The 16,693-nt window shown below is 41.3% G+C and overlaps 1 protein-coding gene across 1 annotated transcript in view; it reads right to left on the bottom strand.

Annotated features, from left to right (window-relative positions):
* Window positions 1–12,147, bottom strand: part of LOC148865478 (putative ADP-ribosylation factor GTPase-activating protein AGD13) — a 56,874-nt gene extending 44,727 nt beyond the window's left edge. The window contains exons 1-3 of the mRNA XM_088979001.1: window positions 11,977–12,147; window positions 11,306–11,405; window positions 10,841–10,925 (exon numbers count right to left, since the gene is read on the bottom strand). Coding sequence (XP_088835127.1) covers window positions 10,841–10,925; window positions 11,306–11,345 — 125 coding nt within the window. The 5' untranslated portion in view covers window positions 11,346–11,405; window positions 11,977–12,147. The remainder of the gene's footprint in view (window positions 1–10,840; window positions 10,926–11,305; window positions 11,406–11,976) is intronic.
* Window positions 12,148–16,693: the final 4,546 nt, after the last annotated feature.

Genomic DNA, 16,693 nt, shown 5'->3' with positions numbered 1-16,693 from the left:
TTGTCACTCTAATATAAATAGAAAGGCTGGTGCTGCCAATACTATCTTTTTTACTCCAAATTTTCTCATCTCTCTCTCTCTTCTCTTCTTTCTTCTCTCTTCTATTCAGCAACTTTTCTACTAAGAAAACATGGTATCAGAGCAGGTCTGATAATCCAAATGAACAGAATAGACCGAGTTTCAGTTTCTAGTACTGCAACCAATCCTTCTTTCTTTTATTTTTTTTTCTGGCCTGCGCAATCTGGGTTACAGGTGAGAGAGAGGTGCGGCAGCCCTAGTTTGGTATTTTTGGGACTGCTGTCACCATGTGTGACAGCCCTAGTGGTTGTGAAGTGATGTCCGTGGTGGTTTAAACCCTCTACTGAGCAATTTAAAGAGGGGTTTCTAGTCAGATGACAGTTTTGGGGAGTTAGAAGTCGTGATCAGTTTCTTGGTGTTGAAAGAGATGGCTGAATGTGTTTGAGTGGTATATCATGTGCTGGGTCGTGATGGTTGGATGAGGAAGTGCTGTAAGGTGGTGAGTGGACTGATGTAGTGTTCAAATAACAGCAGTAGTTTTGTCTAGATTGGTTTTTCTTTTTTTTTTTTTTTGTTGTTGTTGTTGGTGGGGTGGGGGGAGGGCAGAATCAGTTTATTGAATTGAAAAACATGATGACATCAAAGGGAGATGTTGGTGTTGATCAGAAATCTAGTATGATGATTTCCTCGTATTTTTCAAGTGTGCAGATGGCATCCATTAAACTCAACAGTGAAAATTATGTGCCATGGGTCAAGTCAGTGGAGGTGTTTCTTAGGGCTAAGAAGAAAGTAAAGCATGTAAAAGGGGAGAAACTAGTAGCTAAATGTCCAGGTTTTAGTGATTGGGAGCAAGAGGATGCTCAAATTATAACATGGTTGTGGAACAGTATGGAACCCAAAATCAATGTGAACTTTATGTTGTTAAACACAGCCAAGGAAATATGGGATCAAGCTAGGAGACTCTATTCTAGACAAGACAATACTACAAGAGTCTATCAGCTTTATCAGGATTATTTTAGTCTGCAATAGGGAAATCAGACCCTTGACGAGTATTATACCAGTATAAGAAATCTTTGGAATGAACTTAATGTCTATCATCCCTTATGCCAGTATGTAGTTCTTAGAATTGTGCGGTATTTGAAGGGAGCTTCAGGTCATGGGTTACTGTACAAGCCAAGAAGAAGTCTTGAAATAGTTGGTTATACAAATACAGATTGGGCAGGCTCGAGGTCTGACAGAATATCCACTACAGGTTATTGTATCTTTCTTAGAAGAAATCTAGTAAAATGGAAGAGCAAGAAGCAAACTGCTATAGCAAGGAGTAGTGTCGAAGATGAATACAAGGCCATGGCACACACTACATGTGAATTAGTGTGGTTGAAAAATCTTTTGCAAGAAGTTGGATTCTCAATAAGCAAAACCATGAAACTATACTGTGACAACCAAGCTGCAATTCACATCTCATTTAATCCAGTTTTTCATGAGAGGACTAAACACAGAGGTTGTTTTGTAAGGGAAAAAGTTCTTACTGGTGTAATAAGCACAAAGCATGGGAGTTCAGATTATCAGCAGGCAGACTTATTTAGAAAAGGGTTGAGTTCAGAGAAAGTGAATTATATATGTAACAAGCTAGGACTATATGACATAGACTCTCCAGCTTGAGGGGGAGTGTTAGAATCAATTAAGGAGGCATAGTTCTATTGTTGAAATAATGTACTTTGTTGCTAGTAGTCAACTACTAGCAATATACTATTCCTAGTAGTCAATTACTAGATGAAGACTGTTCCTAGTAGTTGACTACTAGCCTAAGACTCTTCCTAGTAGTTGACTACTAGACGAAGGGTTTTCCTAGTAGTCGACTACTAGGGCACTATTATATTTTTCCCTCTTTTATTTTGTCGCTCTAATATAAATAGAAAAGTTGGCATTGCCAACACTATCATTTTGACTCCAAATCCTCTCATCTCTCTTTCTCTCTTCTCTTCCTTCTTCTCTCTTCTATTCAGCAATTTTTCTACCAAGAAAACAGTAATTATCTTATTTGGTAGGGATTTAATTGTAATTTTCAGTTTCTAGGTTTCTTATAAATTCAACTTATGTTAGGGTTGCATTATGCTATGTTTTGAGAAATAGAAATTTTTCAAATTCTCTTCTTCAACTTGTCTTCTCTCTTCCTTCTCTTCTTTCTCTTGTCTTCCTCCTTTCTTGTAACAGGTGTGCATCAGTTTAGTATCAAAGCCTGATTCACGCCTCCACTAGTTGCTCCTTCGTCTTCCCAACTCTTGGCTGAACCAAAGCAGCTGCAGCTCAACCGACTCTCATCGTTGTCTCTATCAACTCAACAAAGGCCAGCCATTGTCTCCTCTTTCTCTTTCTACTTCTTCTCGTCCTTTTCTTTTTTTTCGTGTTCTCTCCAATCTGCAACCGAACCTTACAACAGTCACTGCCTCTCTCTCTCTCTGTCTCTTTCCTTCTCTGTTTTCTTTTCTTTCTTCCTTTCTTCTCCCTCTTCCCCAATTCTGTTTTCAGCAATAAAACCTTAACAGTAGCCCAAAAAAAAAATGATGTAGGCACCAACAAGGCAGAAAATTGATGTAGGCAGTTCGGCCATTCTTTCCAGCCCAAAAAAAACACAACTTTTGTTCTTGTTCACACCACTACTGATTACACAGTGCCATAAATCACCATGACAGTAATTCAGCAACTCACTAACCACATACAAGCCCTCTTGAAGCTGCTCAATAAAGGGTGAGCATCACAAGCACCACCACACAACCATAGCTGCCGCACATGGTATAGGTCTGTCTGACCTTTTCAGAGGGCACTACCAGTCCAAAATCATCAACTACTACCACTGCAGTAACCTGTCAGTCGATTCAGGTCACTTGTGACCAACAAAGGTTTAAAAAAAAAATCTACAGACCCACCCAAGAGGGTCAAACATACCCTTACACCATTCGGTCACTATAAACACAGCCTGTTCTTGGACCTTTGGTCAAGAACCAAGGCTACGAACAACCTAGTTCTTTAGGTCCTGATCAGTCTGAGCTGATTTTTTAGGGTTTTCAACCCAGAAATACCAACCGCACAAAAAAAAGGTAACCAACCTCGATGGAGAGCTTCAGTCGACCATCCACTTACTTCGGGAGTTATTCTCTTTGAAAGATGATCAAGTTCTGAGCAGAGGAAGAGGGGCCAAAGTGTTCTCAGACCTAGGTCGAGTCTGTGTTCTCCATTTGCAGTCCAGAAAGAAGAAAAAGGATGTCACAATAAGAGAGGAGCAGCAATCAAGATCAGAGATTTAAAGAGCAACGTCCTGCTCTAATACCATGTTTGTTCAGTGGCTTCAGCAGTTTGAACCAGAAGAAGTAGAAGAAGAAGAAGAAGAACAGTCGAACCTCATAGCTAAACCCTATCAGTCGACCATAATGTAGATTAGTCTCTAATTAATTGTGCAATGACTAAACTGCCCCCACTTAAGTATGGGACAGGAAGTCATATTAGAACTGCCACATAAGCACATAACTTAACTGAATAAAATGACTAATCTACCCTTATTCGGCTAGCTCTAACAGTAATTTTCATATTTGGTAGGGATTTAAGTGTAATTTTCATCTTTGGTAGGGATTTAATTGTAATTTTTAGTATCTAGGTTTCTTCAAAGTTCAAAATTCTCATTATGTTAGGGTTGTATATGTTATGTTTTGAGAAATACAAAAATTTCAAATTCTCTTATTTGGTTTGTCTTCTCTCTTCCTTTTCTTCTTCCTCTTGTCTTCCTCCTTTTTTGTAACAGATGGTGGTGCTACATCAAGAGGTGAAAATGCGCCTCAGAAGCAAGAAACCTCAAAAAGGTGTTTTCACCAAAAGGCACTTTCATAGTACGAGTTTGACATGAATCAGCCCAACCAAATAAGATCTTGGTTTGGGTAAAATCATAAGGCTTACATAGTGCTGATGTGGCAGTTTACTCCATGAAATGACCATAGTACCAAATATATACTAAAAACCAAGGTTTGGATATGGTCTAATACTACTTGATCAAGAAAATTAAACAAGGAAAATACATATCTAAAATTCACAATTAAAGGAAGTGCAACTGACAAGTTCTACGGCTTGAGGATATTTAATGAAATCCAAAATACTTGCTTAATATACGAGATATAATGCTTTCTAGGATAACCAGAATGTTGGGACACAAATAAAGGGGATTCAGGTGTACAAGAAAAGGCCATGCCAGCCTTTAAAGAATGTAACTAACAACCAACCACCAGAACAAACTAAATAACAAACTAGACAAGTGGAGACTGGTATAACAGAACTGTAACAGCAGAATATAAATAAGGAAAGGAAGTTAGGAGGGGATTATGATTTGGGAATACAATCTCTCTCTCTCTCTCTCTCTCTCTCTCTCTCATTCAGGAGGCAGGCTCCCTCGAAAGAGTCCCTGAGTTAGGCAGTTCCTAACAAGTTGGTATCAAAGCCAAGATGCCCAGCACAAGGTCATCCGCAACGGAGAACAGAGTCGACAACATGGAAGGAGAAATGCAAAGAATATCGGTTGACATCAAAGAAATCAAAGAAAGCTTTGCATCCTTGCTTGAACGACTGGCACGAGCACCACCTGCGCCAATTCAGGAAGAGCACAGTGACACCAGTCATCAAAGCGGATCAAGAACAGCAAGAATCGAGTTTCCCATCTTCGCAGGGGGAGATCCCACATCCTGGCTTCTACGAACAGAAAGGTACTTCGATTACCATGACACACAGGGACCTGATCGTGTCCCATTAGCTTCTGCACGCCTGGAAGGAGAGGCGATCGTCTGGTACCAGTGGTACCGGCGACGGCACCCAAGAGACACATGGGCAGACTTCACTGACGCCTTAACCATGCGATTTGGAGTCTTAGCTTTTGAGAACTATGATGAAAACCTCGCTAAGCTACAACAGACTGGCTCCGTCCAAGATTATCATATGGCGTTCAAAAGATTAGTTGGGCACATGCAAGGCTGGCCAAAAAACGCGCTTGTCGGCAGTTTTGTTGGTGGACTCAGGGAAGAATTGCGGCTGGAGGTAAAAGCCATGCAGCCCACCACCGTTCTTGAAGCAGCAGCATTAGCTCGACTACATGAAGACAAACTGAATCGGGCAAGAAGGATTAATCGACCTCTAGGAGCTGCTATCAGACCAGGTATACCAAACCCAGAACCAGGTATCTTGGGTAAACCGGAGCCCAGATCAGGAGTAGGAATCACAGGCAAGGACGCCAACTCTGGTTCAGGCCCCGGCTCAGTCAAGAGGTTAACCTAGGCTGAGATGCAAGCTCGATGGGAAAAGGGCCTTTGTTATGCATGTGGAGACAAATTCGGGCCAAGCCATCGCTGCAAGATCCCTCAAGTTTTCTTCCTTCAACCTGAAACAGAATATGTCGAGCAATCAACAGACATTGAAGAGCCAATGGACAACCAAGAATGGGGGCAATGGACAAAGGAATACCCATAAGTATCCCTGCAAGCCTTGACCGGTCTTGCTTCTTCTCAAACTATGAGAGTAACCGAACTGGTACAAGGGTGCCATGTGTCGGTTCTGATAGACAGTGGCAGCACCCTCAATTTCATTACCAAAACATTGGTCAGACAACTAGGGATTCCGGTCCAACCATGTACAGTCTTCCGGGTGCATGTAGCTAATGGGAGCAACCTGGTGTGCGACAGTACGTGCACAGAATTAAAGATGAAGATACAAGGACATGAGTTCGAGGTAGATCTACACCCCCTAGAAATCAGTGGAGCAGATGTAGTTCTCGGAGTCCAATGGTTAAGGCAACTAGGTCCGGTGATATGTGATTGGGGCCATCTCACCATGGATTTTCAAGTGGGCAGCTCACAGGTGCATATTCAAGGGCAGCTGTCCAAGGGTCCAGGACCTATTAGTCTTGTGTCCCTAAGGAAACAAGTAGCAGACCCAGCCCACATCGTTTTAATGCAGATAGACTCCCACGAGAGCGGTCCCATTCTAGCCCAAGGAAGCAGATCTGAAGAAGGCTGCACACAACTACAGCAGCTACTTCAGAAGTTCTCAGTGATCTTCCAAGAACCTAAGGAACTACCACCGAAACGTGCCCATGACCATTGCATTCCATTGCTGCCCAGAACTGCACCCACAAATGTAAGGCCCTATCGTTACCCCTATTTTCAGAAACTAGAGATTGAGAGGCAAGTGCAAGATATGCTTGATAGAAAAATTATACAACCTAGTCAAAGGACTTCATCATTGAATGTGATGCGTCAGGCCAAGGAGTTGGTGCAGTCCTCATGCAAGAAGAAAGGCCACTAGCATTTTTCAGCAAAGCAATGACAGCACAGAAATGGGCCAAATCAGTATACGAACGTGAACTGATAGCAATTGTTCTCGCAGTTCAGAGGTGGCGGCCCTACCTTCTAGGAAGGAGGTTCATCATACGAACTGACAACCAGAGCCTGAAATTTCTTTTGGAGCAGCCCGTACTATCCCCGGAACAACAGCGATGGATAGCCAAATTACTTGGCTACGATTATGTCATTAAATACAAGGCAGGGCACATTAACAAGGTGGCGGATGCATTGTCACTCCAGCCACAACTATTTCCATTACTTCTCACTGGCCCAACATGTTCCTTCATGGGTCAGCTAAGGGAAAAAGCTGAAAGGCACCCACAACTGAGCAAGCTGCGTTCACAGGTCCAAGAGGACCCTACTAGCCACCCAGGGTGCACAGTGGAGAATAACTTGCTGTTGTATAAACGTCGAATGGTGTACCACAGGATTCAGCCCATATTCAGCAGCTTCTGGAAGTGTTCCACTCATCCCCAGCAGGAGGACACTCAGGGATCTTGCGCACTTACAAGAGACTAGCCACCCAATTCCACTGGAAAGGCATGCGAAATTCGGTCCAAAAGTTCATAGCCGAATGCGTCATTTTCCAGAAAAATAAGGCGGATACCCAGTCTCCAACAGGGTTGCTACAACCACTCCCAATTCCTACATAAGTGTGGGCAGATATATCCATGGACTTTATAACGGGGCATCCCCTTTCCTATGGCAAGTCTATCATTCACGTAGTGGTTGATAGATTCACCAAATACTGCCATTTTCTCCCTCTGTCCCACCCCTTTACAGCCTCCATGGTGGCTGAGATTTTTACTCAGGAGGTGGCACGACTGCATGGTACCCCTAACTCTATTGTCTTAGATTGTGACCCTATTTTTATGAGTCGTTTCTGAGCATAACTTTTTCAACTATAGGGAGTGAAACTCTTCAAATCTACCAACTACCACCCTCAAACAGATGGGCAGACTAAGGTGGTCAACTGGAGTTTGGAAACCTATCTAAGGTGCTATGCAGGGGATAGGCCACGTCAGTGGCTCAAGTGGCTTCATTGGGTAGAATGGTGATACAATACCACGTATCATAGTGCAGCTGGAATGACTCCCTTCGGGGCTCTATATGGACGGGACCCACCTCCCCTACTCCCATATGAGAAAGGGTCTACAGCAGTAGCAGCAATAGAAGACCAACTCCTCCAGCAAGATAGGGTGTTACAAGATCTCAAATCCCACCTCCATCGAGCCCAACAATGGATGGCAGACTCCTACAACAGAAGGCATAGGCCTGTCCAGCACCAAATTGGGGAGCAATTCTTCCTTAAATTACAACCATACAAGCAAGTTTCAGTAGCAGGCCACCGGTGGAACAAAATGAGCTCTAGGTACTTCAGCCCATTTCGGATTGTGGAACGCATTGGGTCGGTGGCATACAGGCTTGACCTCCCAGCAACATCAAAATTACACCATTTTGGGCTAGGCGCAGCCATCCCTACTGAAGAAATAGCCAAAAACAGGGCAATAGTAACAACCACCCTCCCATCATTCTCGGAAGATGGCCAAGTTCAAACTAAGCCCACTCAGATAACAGATTTCAGGTGGATACGCAAAGGGAATCACATCGAACCAGAGGCATTGGTGGTGTAGTCAGGTCTCCCAGTTGAAGAGGCAACTTGGGAACCTTACTTTGATTTACAGAATAGATTCCCACATCTTGACCTTGAGGGCAAGGTCGCTTTCAAGGGAGGAGGGACTGTTGGGACACAAATAAAGGGGATACAGGTGTACAAGAAAAGGCTATGCCAGCCTTTAAAGAATGTAACTAACAGCCAACCACTAGAACAAAATAAATAACAAGCTAGACAAGTGGACTGGACAAGTGGAGAGGCTGGTATAACAGAATTGTAACAACAGAATATAAATAAGGAAAGTTAGGAGGGCATTATGATTTGGGAATACAATCTCTCTCTCTCTCTCTCTCTCTCTCTCTCTCTCTCTCTCTCTCTCAGACATAACCATTGTTCTCTCCCCCAAACACATACTACAAGCTTCCCTCCTAAGCTGATATACTCTAGCAATATTGTTAACCTGTGAGTAAGTGGCGGCAACCCTATCCCAAATATCTTTGGTAGTCAAGAAGAATATGTAGTTACAAGCAATGTGAGGTTGCAATTAGGGATGGCAATTTCTACCCTACCCAGTTAGTACCACCCTTACCTACCTTGACGAGGTGGGTTTTTTTGCTTGAAGGACGAGTTTTGGAGTGGGGATGGGTTTTGGGATTTTACAATCCGTACGGATATGGGTAGGGTATGGTATTAGGCTAAATCCAACTTGCACATTGTTGGAAAGCATATAAACTTTATGTACTGGGTGTTGAATTTAATAATATTTTGAATTTTATGTGAAGGATAATTGATAGTTTATGTGTTTTCTACATGCCTTAATCAAATAATTGGAAATTTTGTTGTTTATTTGTGTTGTTTTTCTTTTTTACCACTTATAAATAAAAAGAAATAATAGGAAATTTGATGCAAGTTCTAAACCCAACTTGCCCCTACCCTTGATGCGGGGAAGGTAGGGTCAAGTGGTTTTGCATTTTCATGTGTGGGGAGCATTTGGATTCTTAAAATCTAACCCACTATGGGTTTTGGGGCAGGTACGGGTTGAGATGTTTAGGGAGGTACGTAGTGTCTAGAATTTACAAAACCCTCCCCGAACCCACCCCATTGCCATCCCTAGTTGCATTAAACAAACTAGCCAAGGCATTACCAATGAGTTATCCTATTCCCACTTTGCAAATTTAGGGTCTTTAATTTTCCACTTCACCTCATTACCTGTAATGAATCCCAACTTACATCTCCCTGTGATGGTAAGTTTAGCCAATTGAGACCGCTCCAAAAATTTGGTCCCATCAAGTTTTACAGTGGTTGTCATACCACTAGAAACATCAATGTTTCCAGGGAACACATTGGAACCCATTTGTACATCCTTTAGTGATTCCATACCTCACAAACAAATTTCTCGGCAACCAAGGAGCATCCCAACACCCAACCGGAATACAAGAAAACCCAAAAGAAAGGATCAAACACAGTTCAAGGTCAGAAAAGGGGCCAAAAAGCTAGCTAGCAGTAAAATAGAGAAAGAATAATAACTCCCAAAAGTTTTTTAGGGTTCAGAAAAATACGGGATCACTTCCGATCATTCCGAAAATATAAAACGACCTAAAGAACCAGGTTTTGCAGAATAAAAAACCCATCAAACAAGAGAAGCAAGCTTCTAAACCAGATATGGAATTTCTACGCTTTTCACTTAAAAAATCCATAATAAACCATAGAGGCATCAAACAATAAGAAATTTACCAAAATTCATCTAAAATTAGGGCAAATAAAACCATACAATTTTTAGAGATTGTCGCCACCACCTGTATGGGTTGTTGACGTCATCCGACGACGATTTGACGTTAGTAACTCATCCTCCAAGCAAAAACTAGTAGAGAAAGATTCTCCCAAGACCTTCTAGTTGCTCTCATACCAACTTGCAATATCTGGGTTTTATTGAGAAAGAAAGCAAGAAGAGGAAATAGGAGAAGAGAAGAGAAAAAGAGAGATAGGGAGTTACGAATGGAGAAGAGAGATTTACCGTTCACTCTCTCAAACTTGAGATTTTATATTTTTTAGAGAAATTACAAGTAAACCCTCATATGGGTGCCCAAATACAAAAGGGCAGAAATGACAAAAATAACCTTGCCCCCAAACAATCTCAACAGTGAACATGACTCTTCAGGGGTGAAAATGGAAGTCTCTCTCTTATGTCAAACCCTAAATCCCATTTTTTATACGACACAAACAAGTTATTAGAAGTTAAGAATACAGAAATTGAAGGCTAATCATCAAAAGGTGCCCCTACAAGAGGAACCTGATAATGATCCCCTTCATAGTTGCAGAACAACACATTCAAAAAAGTATATATTAAATAAAACAAAACATACTGAAATCAACATATCTGTGCACATGCAGAATCATGCTAATATACTGGAGAGTAGAAACATGACACTATAGCGTAGTCATAATAAAAGTAGAATAAATTATCAGTATACGATATCTACATATAAGAAATATAGGAATGAGCATCTTTCTTGCAGATAAAAGGGTGTATTTCTTAAAAGAAAGGCATTCTCATAATTATTATTAAGTGTTAGTTGTGGATATTGTTGCTTTCATAGAGCATGTAGTGTCATTCGTATTAAGAAGGCAATAATTTACTATTTGGGTGGAAATGTCATGGGGGAGATCTTTTCCCAATGGTGGACATGTATAGCAATTCAGAGTTGCATATCCGAACCATGGAACCATTATTAGTAGAAAGCTAAGCTTGTATGTGTTCTTCAAATATTCGAAGCTTATCCAAAGTTGCATAGCAGAAGCAGGAAACTATAATTTTCAAGCAACAAGAACTTACGCCCATTTTGGATCTGGAGCACCACAGTCTGCACAAAAGCGATTATCACTTTTAAGAATAAGCTCTTTTAATCTCCTCATATTCCCTGCACAGATAGTATATCAAACTGATCATGGAAAGAAAAACAGCTTGTATGCTCCAACATAGAAAGACAAAAGCTTGCAAAATATAAAATAATAAAAAGGAATTCATGAACAGCAAATTAAATTTGACAAAGAAGTTTTGTCATTATTATTATGAAAGGCAGAAATGACTTTTATGTTCCTTCATACTTTTTTTAGCTCCCAAAAAAAGCCATACAATTTTAATCTCTATAAATCTTTTTAACTTCAATTTTCTTCTTCAGTTTCAAAGTGATCACTAATTCAAATAATAGATAATGCTTGTTTTGTAGGATAGGTAATAGTAGAGATTAATCTTAAATATTTTTGCTACGTACATGCCTACAAACTATAATAAGCATACCTCGGGAAGGATTTCCAACGTCATTTCGAAAGTTACTCATTTCTTTGCTTTCAAGCCACAATTATCCAACAAAGTCTGTTTTTATTCTTCGCCTATACTCCTAAAAAATTCACCAGAAACAAGTTTAGTAAAACAAACCCAATAAAATACATGAAAACAAATTATCATACCATTCCAAATCTTTTAAATTTCAAACTTAAAATGAAACAAACACAAGAGGAGTTCCAACGAGTCAGAATCTATAAAAACAGCAGATAAAGTTCTATGTACATGAACCGCCTGGAACAACATTCCAATTAGCCGTTATAACAACATCAACCCCTAGACCATATTTTCCCTGAATAATCACTCCCTACCAAAATCCCAAAACAGTTCCAACTAACCCAATTGATGATTCCCATTAAAAATCCAAAATCCTCACAAATTCAAACAAGACGACCAACAGAACTTACAAAACTAAAGTTACATTAATATAAGTTGTCAGAGACCGTCAAAACTATCAAAAACGGAAGCTTTCTGAGAAATTGTATCACTCGAACCCTATCCAAAATCTTAGATCGAAGCAATCCTTTGGAAATGATTGACAGAGAGGAAAAAACGATGAAAATGTGGGAAGAAAAAGCAATTAGGATGCAATAAACAGAAGATCAAGACCAGGATTTCGAATTTACCTGAAAACGAGATAAAACTCTAGGAAATCCCAGGTCTGAAACACTGAATTACCAGATTCTTGTACAAGCGAAATGCGCAGACGAAATGTTTCTTTCAACCTCTATCGTAGAATTCGATCTTGATTTTATTATTTTATGTAGAGAAAATTTCCGATTAGTGCCTTGTAATTTGCCGTGTAATTTTGGTCCCCAACCCGTTAAGTGACACACAAAAAGACACAAATGTCGTTACTTGTTGTCTAATTTTCTTTTAGGCAAATTTTTTAAGGTACCCTTATATCTTTTACCGTTAACTTTCCGTTATACTTCGTTCAAATTTGATATTACGTGACCGATAAATATTTTTAATTTCCTAAAATACCTTTTAAAACTTCCTAAACCTCTAAACTTCTCACTGTTTGGCCAGCCCCTTACTTGAGACATGAAGAATAGAATGATTATGGGTTTCAGGTAATCTGAACAAATGTTTCATTACCATAGTTGAACGATTCTGGTAGCAGGAACATGTAACACACTACCTTGCTCGGTTGAACAAACGTTTCGCTTGATGACCAAACCAGCATTGGTCCAACTTTTTCGGCTGAGCAACGATGGGTGACTGCTAATCATTTATTTCAGTCTTCCACGGCGCCGTTTGGACTGCCAAGCTCGTGAGAAGCTTTTATAAGAAGGTTCTGTTCGGTCGTTTGTTACACTTTACTCAGCTTTCCTCTTTGAATCTCGTTGGTGCTTTTGTGTGTTTGTTCTTCTTCACTTTCCATTTATCTTTTTTTCTTTCCTACCTTTGCTATTCCTGTCCGTGTTGCAAATGGCTCCCCGTGGGCAGAAGAAGTCTCTGAAATCCAAGTGTCCCTTTGTTGATTTTGTAAGGGTTGTTGACACTATGGACCTTCTTTGTGAGTGTGAATCTGCTAGTATGGCTGACGGCGGGAAAGGTTTTTGGCCTCCCATGCCAATGTCAAGGGGCAAAAATGGCAAGTTTGATGCTATGGAGGGGAAGGAGTTGATGCGTCTATACAGTTGTGTGGAGCGTTCTATGTCCTTCTGGTGCCATGAACCAAAGATAGACAATTCTAAGTCGCCAATCAACTATTCAGCTTGGGCATGTTATATACTAGAAAACCCTATGTTCTATCAGTTGCTCTGTAGTGCAGGACTTCTCCGGCTTGTGGACTGTTTCTTGGACCTTCCTAGAAAGGAAGGGGTTAGTTACATAAAGTTGCTTCTTTCTCACTAGTTCGAGGGCAAGAACTCAACTGACATCATGGTTCGAAAGGGGGACAGTCAATGCCACCTTGCGGCCTTCATTCTCTATGTCGTGTCGCGTTTCCAATTCCCCAACAATCTTGATTATGGCCTCCATGCCATTCTTGTTCCTCTTGCCGTTCTTGCAGCTGGAGGTCATCAGTTGCCATTAGCATTAATGTTCCTCGGCTGTTTTTTACCAGATGGACAACACTGTACATCAGATTATGGACCCAAGTTGCAAGCGTTGTTCCTCTTATATTTTTGCCCCTTTTCTATTCTTGTTCCTTCGTGAACATTTTTAGCTAAGTGTGACGCTTCGACGATTATCCCCTCTGTCTGTTAGCATGGCGACCTTGGATGATGACCAGACTAAAGATGTGACTCTGGAGGTCTGCCGTGGGAAACAGTGGCTCGATGCCAAGAGGGGGAAATAGTTTGGGGTCGCAGAAATTGAGTTGAAGTTTTTGTCTTTGGATGGTTTGGTTCTGTGCTCGTATACGCAGCCTGTGCATCACGCTATGCCATTCTATGTTGGGATTAATGTCCCCGAGGATGGTGACCAAGAGTGTGTTGTCGATGTTGATCATCCTCTTTCTCATGTTGCACATCTCGTTCTATGGCCTAGTGTGCTCATGTATCTTGACCGTGCTGGCGAGGCACAAGTTGCACCATATCACCCTAACCGTCTCCTCCGTCAGTTTGGGTACGATGACATGGACTCCCAATTTCTGAGATTAGGAAGTGAAGACGTTTTTTTTGGATGCATCATTTTTGTGGCATTTCTTGTTTCTTGTTGGCTGGCTTCAAGCGTATGGAAGTTTGTAAGTCTATTCGTCTGGGCTATTTGTGTACCCTTTTTGGTGGGATGAAATTGTTCATGGTTACTGAGCCCCGCCCTGGTTATGTAATGGCCCCACCACCCGGCTACACAACTGAACAAGGTGAGGAGGCTCTTTCTGAAGCTGGTGCTCCCTGGGTGAACTAGGTAGCTGTTGAGGAGTAGGGGCCAACAAGCACTAACCGTAAGGGCAAGCGGTCTATTGTTGAGGAAGGTGAGAGCAGCCATCCCGCTTTACACAAGAAGCGTAGGACGACAAGGGGCCCTTGTTCTTTCTGACGTCCCAACGCCCTAGGCCTAGGAGCAATCTGTTAAGGGTGATGCTCAGGATCTCCCAAATCCTTCTTCTGAGGTTGGGGAGAAAGTAGATGCAGAGTCAGTGTAGTCAGAGGTTCCAGTTCCTCCTACTGTCGTGGTCACAGTTCCTGTCACTGGTGGATAGGTAAAGAAGATGGCTCCTCGTCCTCGGAGGAAGGAGTCAGAGGTTTCTGGATTGGTAAGTGTATATAATGTTTGGTTCAATTAGTGCTTCTTTTGTTATTTGGACTATTCATGTTGTTGTAGTCATTTGTGTTGAAACAGGTGGTTGTTGGGGAGGGTCATCCTGAGGTTGTCATCCCACAAGTACCGTCTGAAAGTACTATGGGTAAGGAGGTATGTGTAATTAAGTTGTATGTTTCATTTTCTTTACATACTGTGTTTTTCCTTTTGTTTGACGCTTTGCTCATTTTGCCATAAGGAGTGTGCAATGTGGAGTCCGCTAGTTTGACTGTGATGCTTGTAATTAGGCATTTTAATCAAAGATTTGAAATCTCTTCAGCCTCTTGTAGAGGGGTGAAAGTTACCCGAGGAGCAGTCCTCTAATGTGGACGATACGGTCATTATCCCAAATGCTAATGGTGAAGGTGTTGCTTGCTGCAAGGATGTTGTGCTTGGTGATCATGAACAAGAAAAAGAGCCTTCCGTGGTTATGCTGGAGGAGACCCCAATGGTCTGGTGGGCAAGACTGAGAGTGGGCAAGAGCAGAGACCTTCTGTTGTGGTGTTGGAGCAATCTCCCAAAGAAGAATGCAAGCAGGGGACTTTTGAAGTATTGCTAGAGCAACCCTCCAAGGATGTGATAGCCGAGTCTGAGCATGAGTAGGAGGCTACACCTAGTGATCATGGGGCATTTGACACCTGCGAGGAGGTCCCAGCTGTGCAACTTAGTCATCTAAAGCTGCGGTGGAGGGACCTGTTTGCCCAGAAACTGTGTCTGAAATAGATTTTAAGGAAGGTTTAGAATCCATCATATGGATGGCCGAACCATGCTAGATGGCTAGGCAAAATTTCCAGAACTTCCAAGAATCGTATTCCCAAATTTTGAAAAACTGCATTTTTCTAGGATCGGTCTTAAACAAAACCAAACTAGATTTTGAAACCAAACAAAGAAGGAGATTTATACTTGATATGGATACCACAAGTGTAGTTTCCAAGGTGGAAGTTCACGCCCAAATCAGTTACTAAAATCAGCTTCCACTGAAGACGGCGTAGCTTTGATCTTGAAGCCAGTTCAGCAACGCAGTTTTCAAGAAAACTACAATCCAACTGCTTGGATTGAACTAGGGAGGTGAGCACGAAATTTCTCTAAATTTTTCTTATAAAAATTAGAGAAAGAACTGATCTTTATTAGTCCCAAAAGTTGTAGTCGAACTAGGATTTCTTGGGAGACAAAAGAAGAAGAGAGAGAGAGTAGAATTGACAAGTGTTCTAGATCAGTTCACCCTCTTCTTCTTTTATCTCTTTATGGAGCACTTCTCCTAATCAAATTAGGAGATTATCTAAATCTTTATTTGGATCTGGACTCTATCAAGAGATAAATCTTATCCTTTTAAGAGAATGGGTGCTCCATACCCATTTCCAAACCCAGATTCGCCCCATCTTAATTAATCAAATTAATTATAGGCCTTGTGCCCATCAGCTATATGGCTCACGACCAAAGAGTATTGCTTGGCCAATTTAGGTTTGATTTGTATGGCATGGGACCCCATAATGACCTCACATAAGCCCACATGGGTTTGGCCCAGCCTTTGTGAAAAAGCTTAGCCAAATTCACTACTAAATGCAATGAATCCTTGAGCACATCAATATGGTCTCAAAATGGGCCCAACATTTACATTTAAATGATCATTGAATCAAGCCATCCTATGAAGACCCAAGGATAATGGACTTAAGTAAGATAAAACCCATCATGTAATCAGCCCTTAATGGTCTCTTACACTTAACCTCTCGGCCTACAATGGTCTAACACTGCCCGACAAAGAAGAACCTCTCCTTTGACTGCAAGATGCGATGTCACACTCTCTGCTTAGATGGATCCAGGAAATTAAAACCTTTTGCAAACACTTTTCTTAAAATGTAATATATATATATATATACAGAGAAGGACCTCTCCCTTGACTACAAGATACAGTGTCACACTCTCTGCTTAGATGAATCCCGGAAATTAAAACCTTTTGCAAACACTTTTCTTAAAATGTAATATATATATATATGTATGTATATATATTTTGCAAAACCAAATCTTAAACATGGTTGAAATCTACTGCCGGTAGTTTAGGTTTCCATCAGAGAGAGTGCATTCCCGATCATT

The sequence above is a fragment of the Nelumbo lutea genome, chromosome 3 (assembly GCF_056320005.1).
Source record: "Nelumbo lutea isolate HS-2025 chromosome 3, American lotus-T2T, whole genome shotgun sequence".
Lineage (NCBI taxonomy): Eukaryota > Viridiplantae > Streptophyta > Magnoliopsida > Proteales > Nelumbonaceae > Nelumbo > Nelumbo lutea.
Note: the sequence above shows the minus strand (reverse complement) of the source record. Positions and strands in the feature narration are given on the sequence as shown.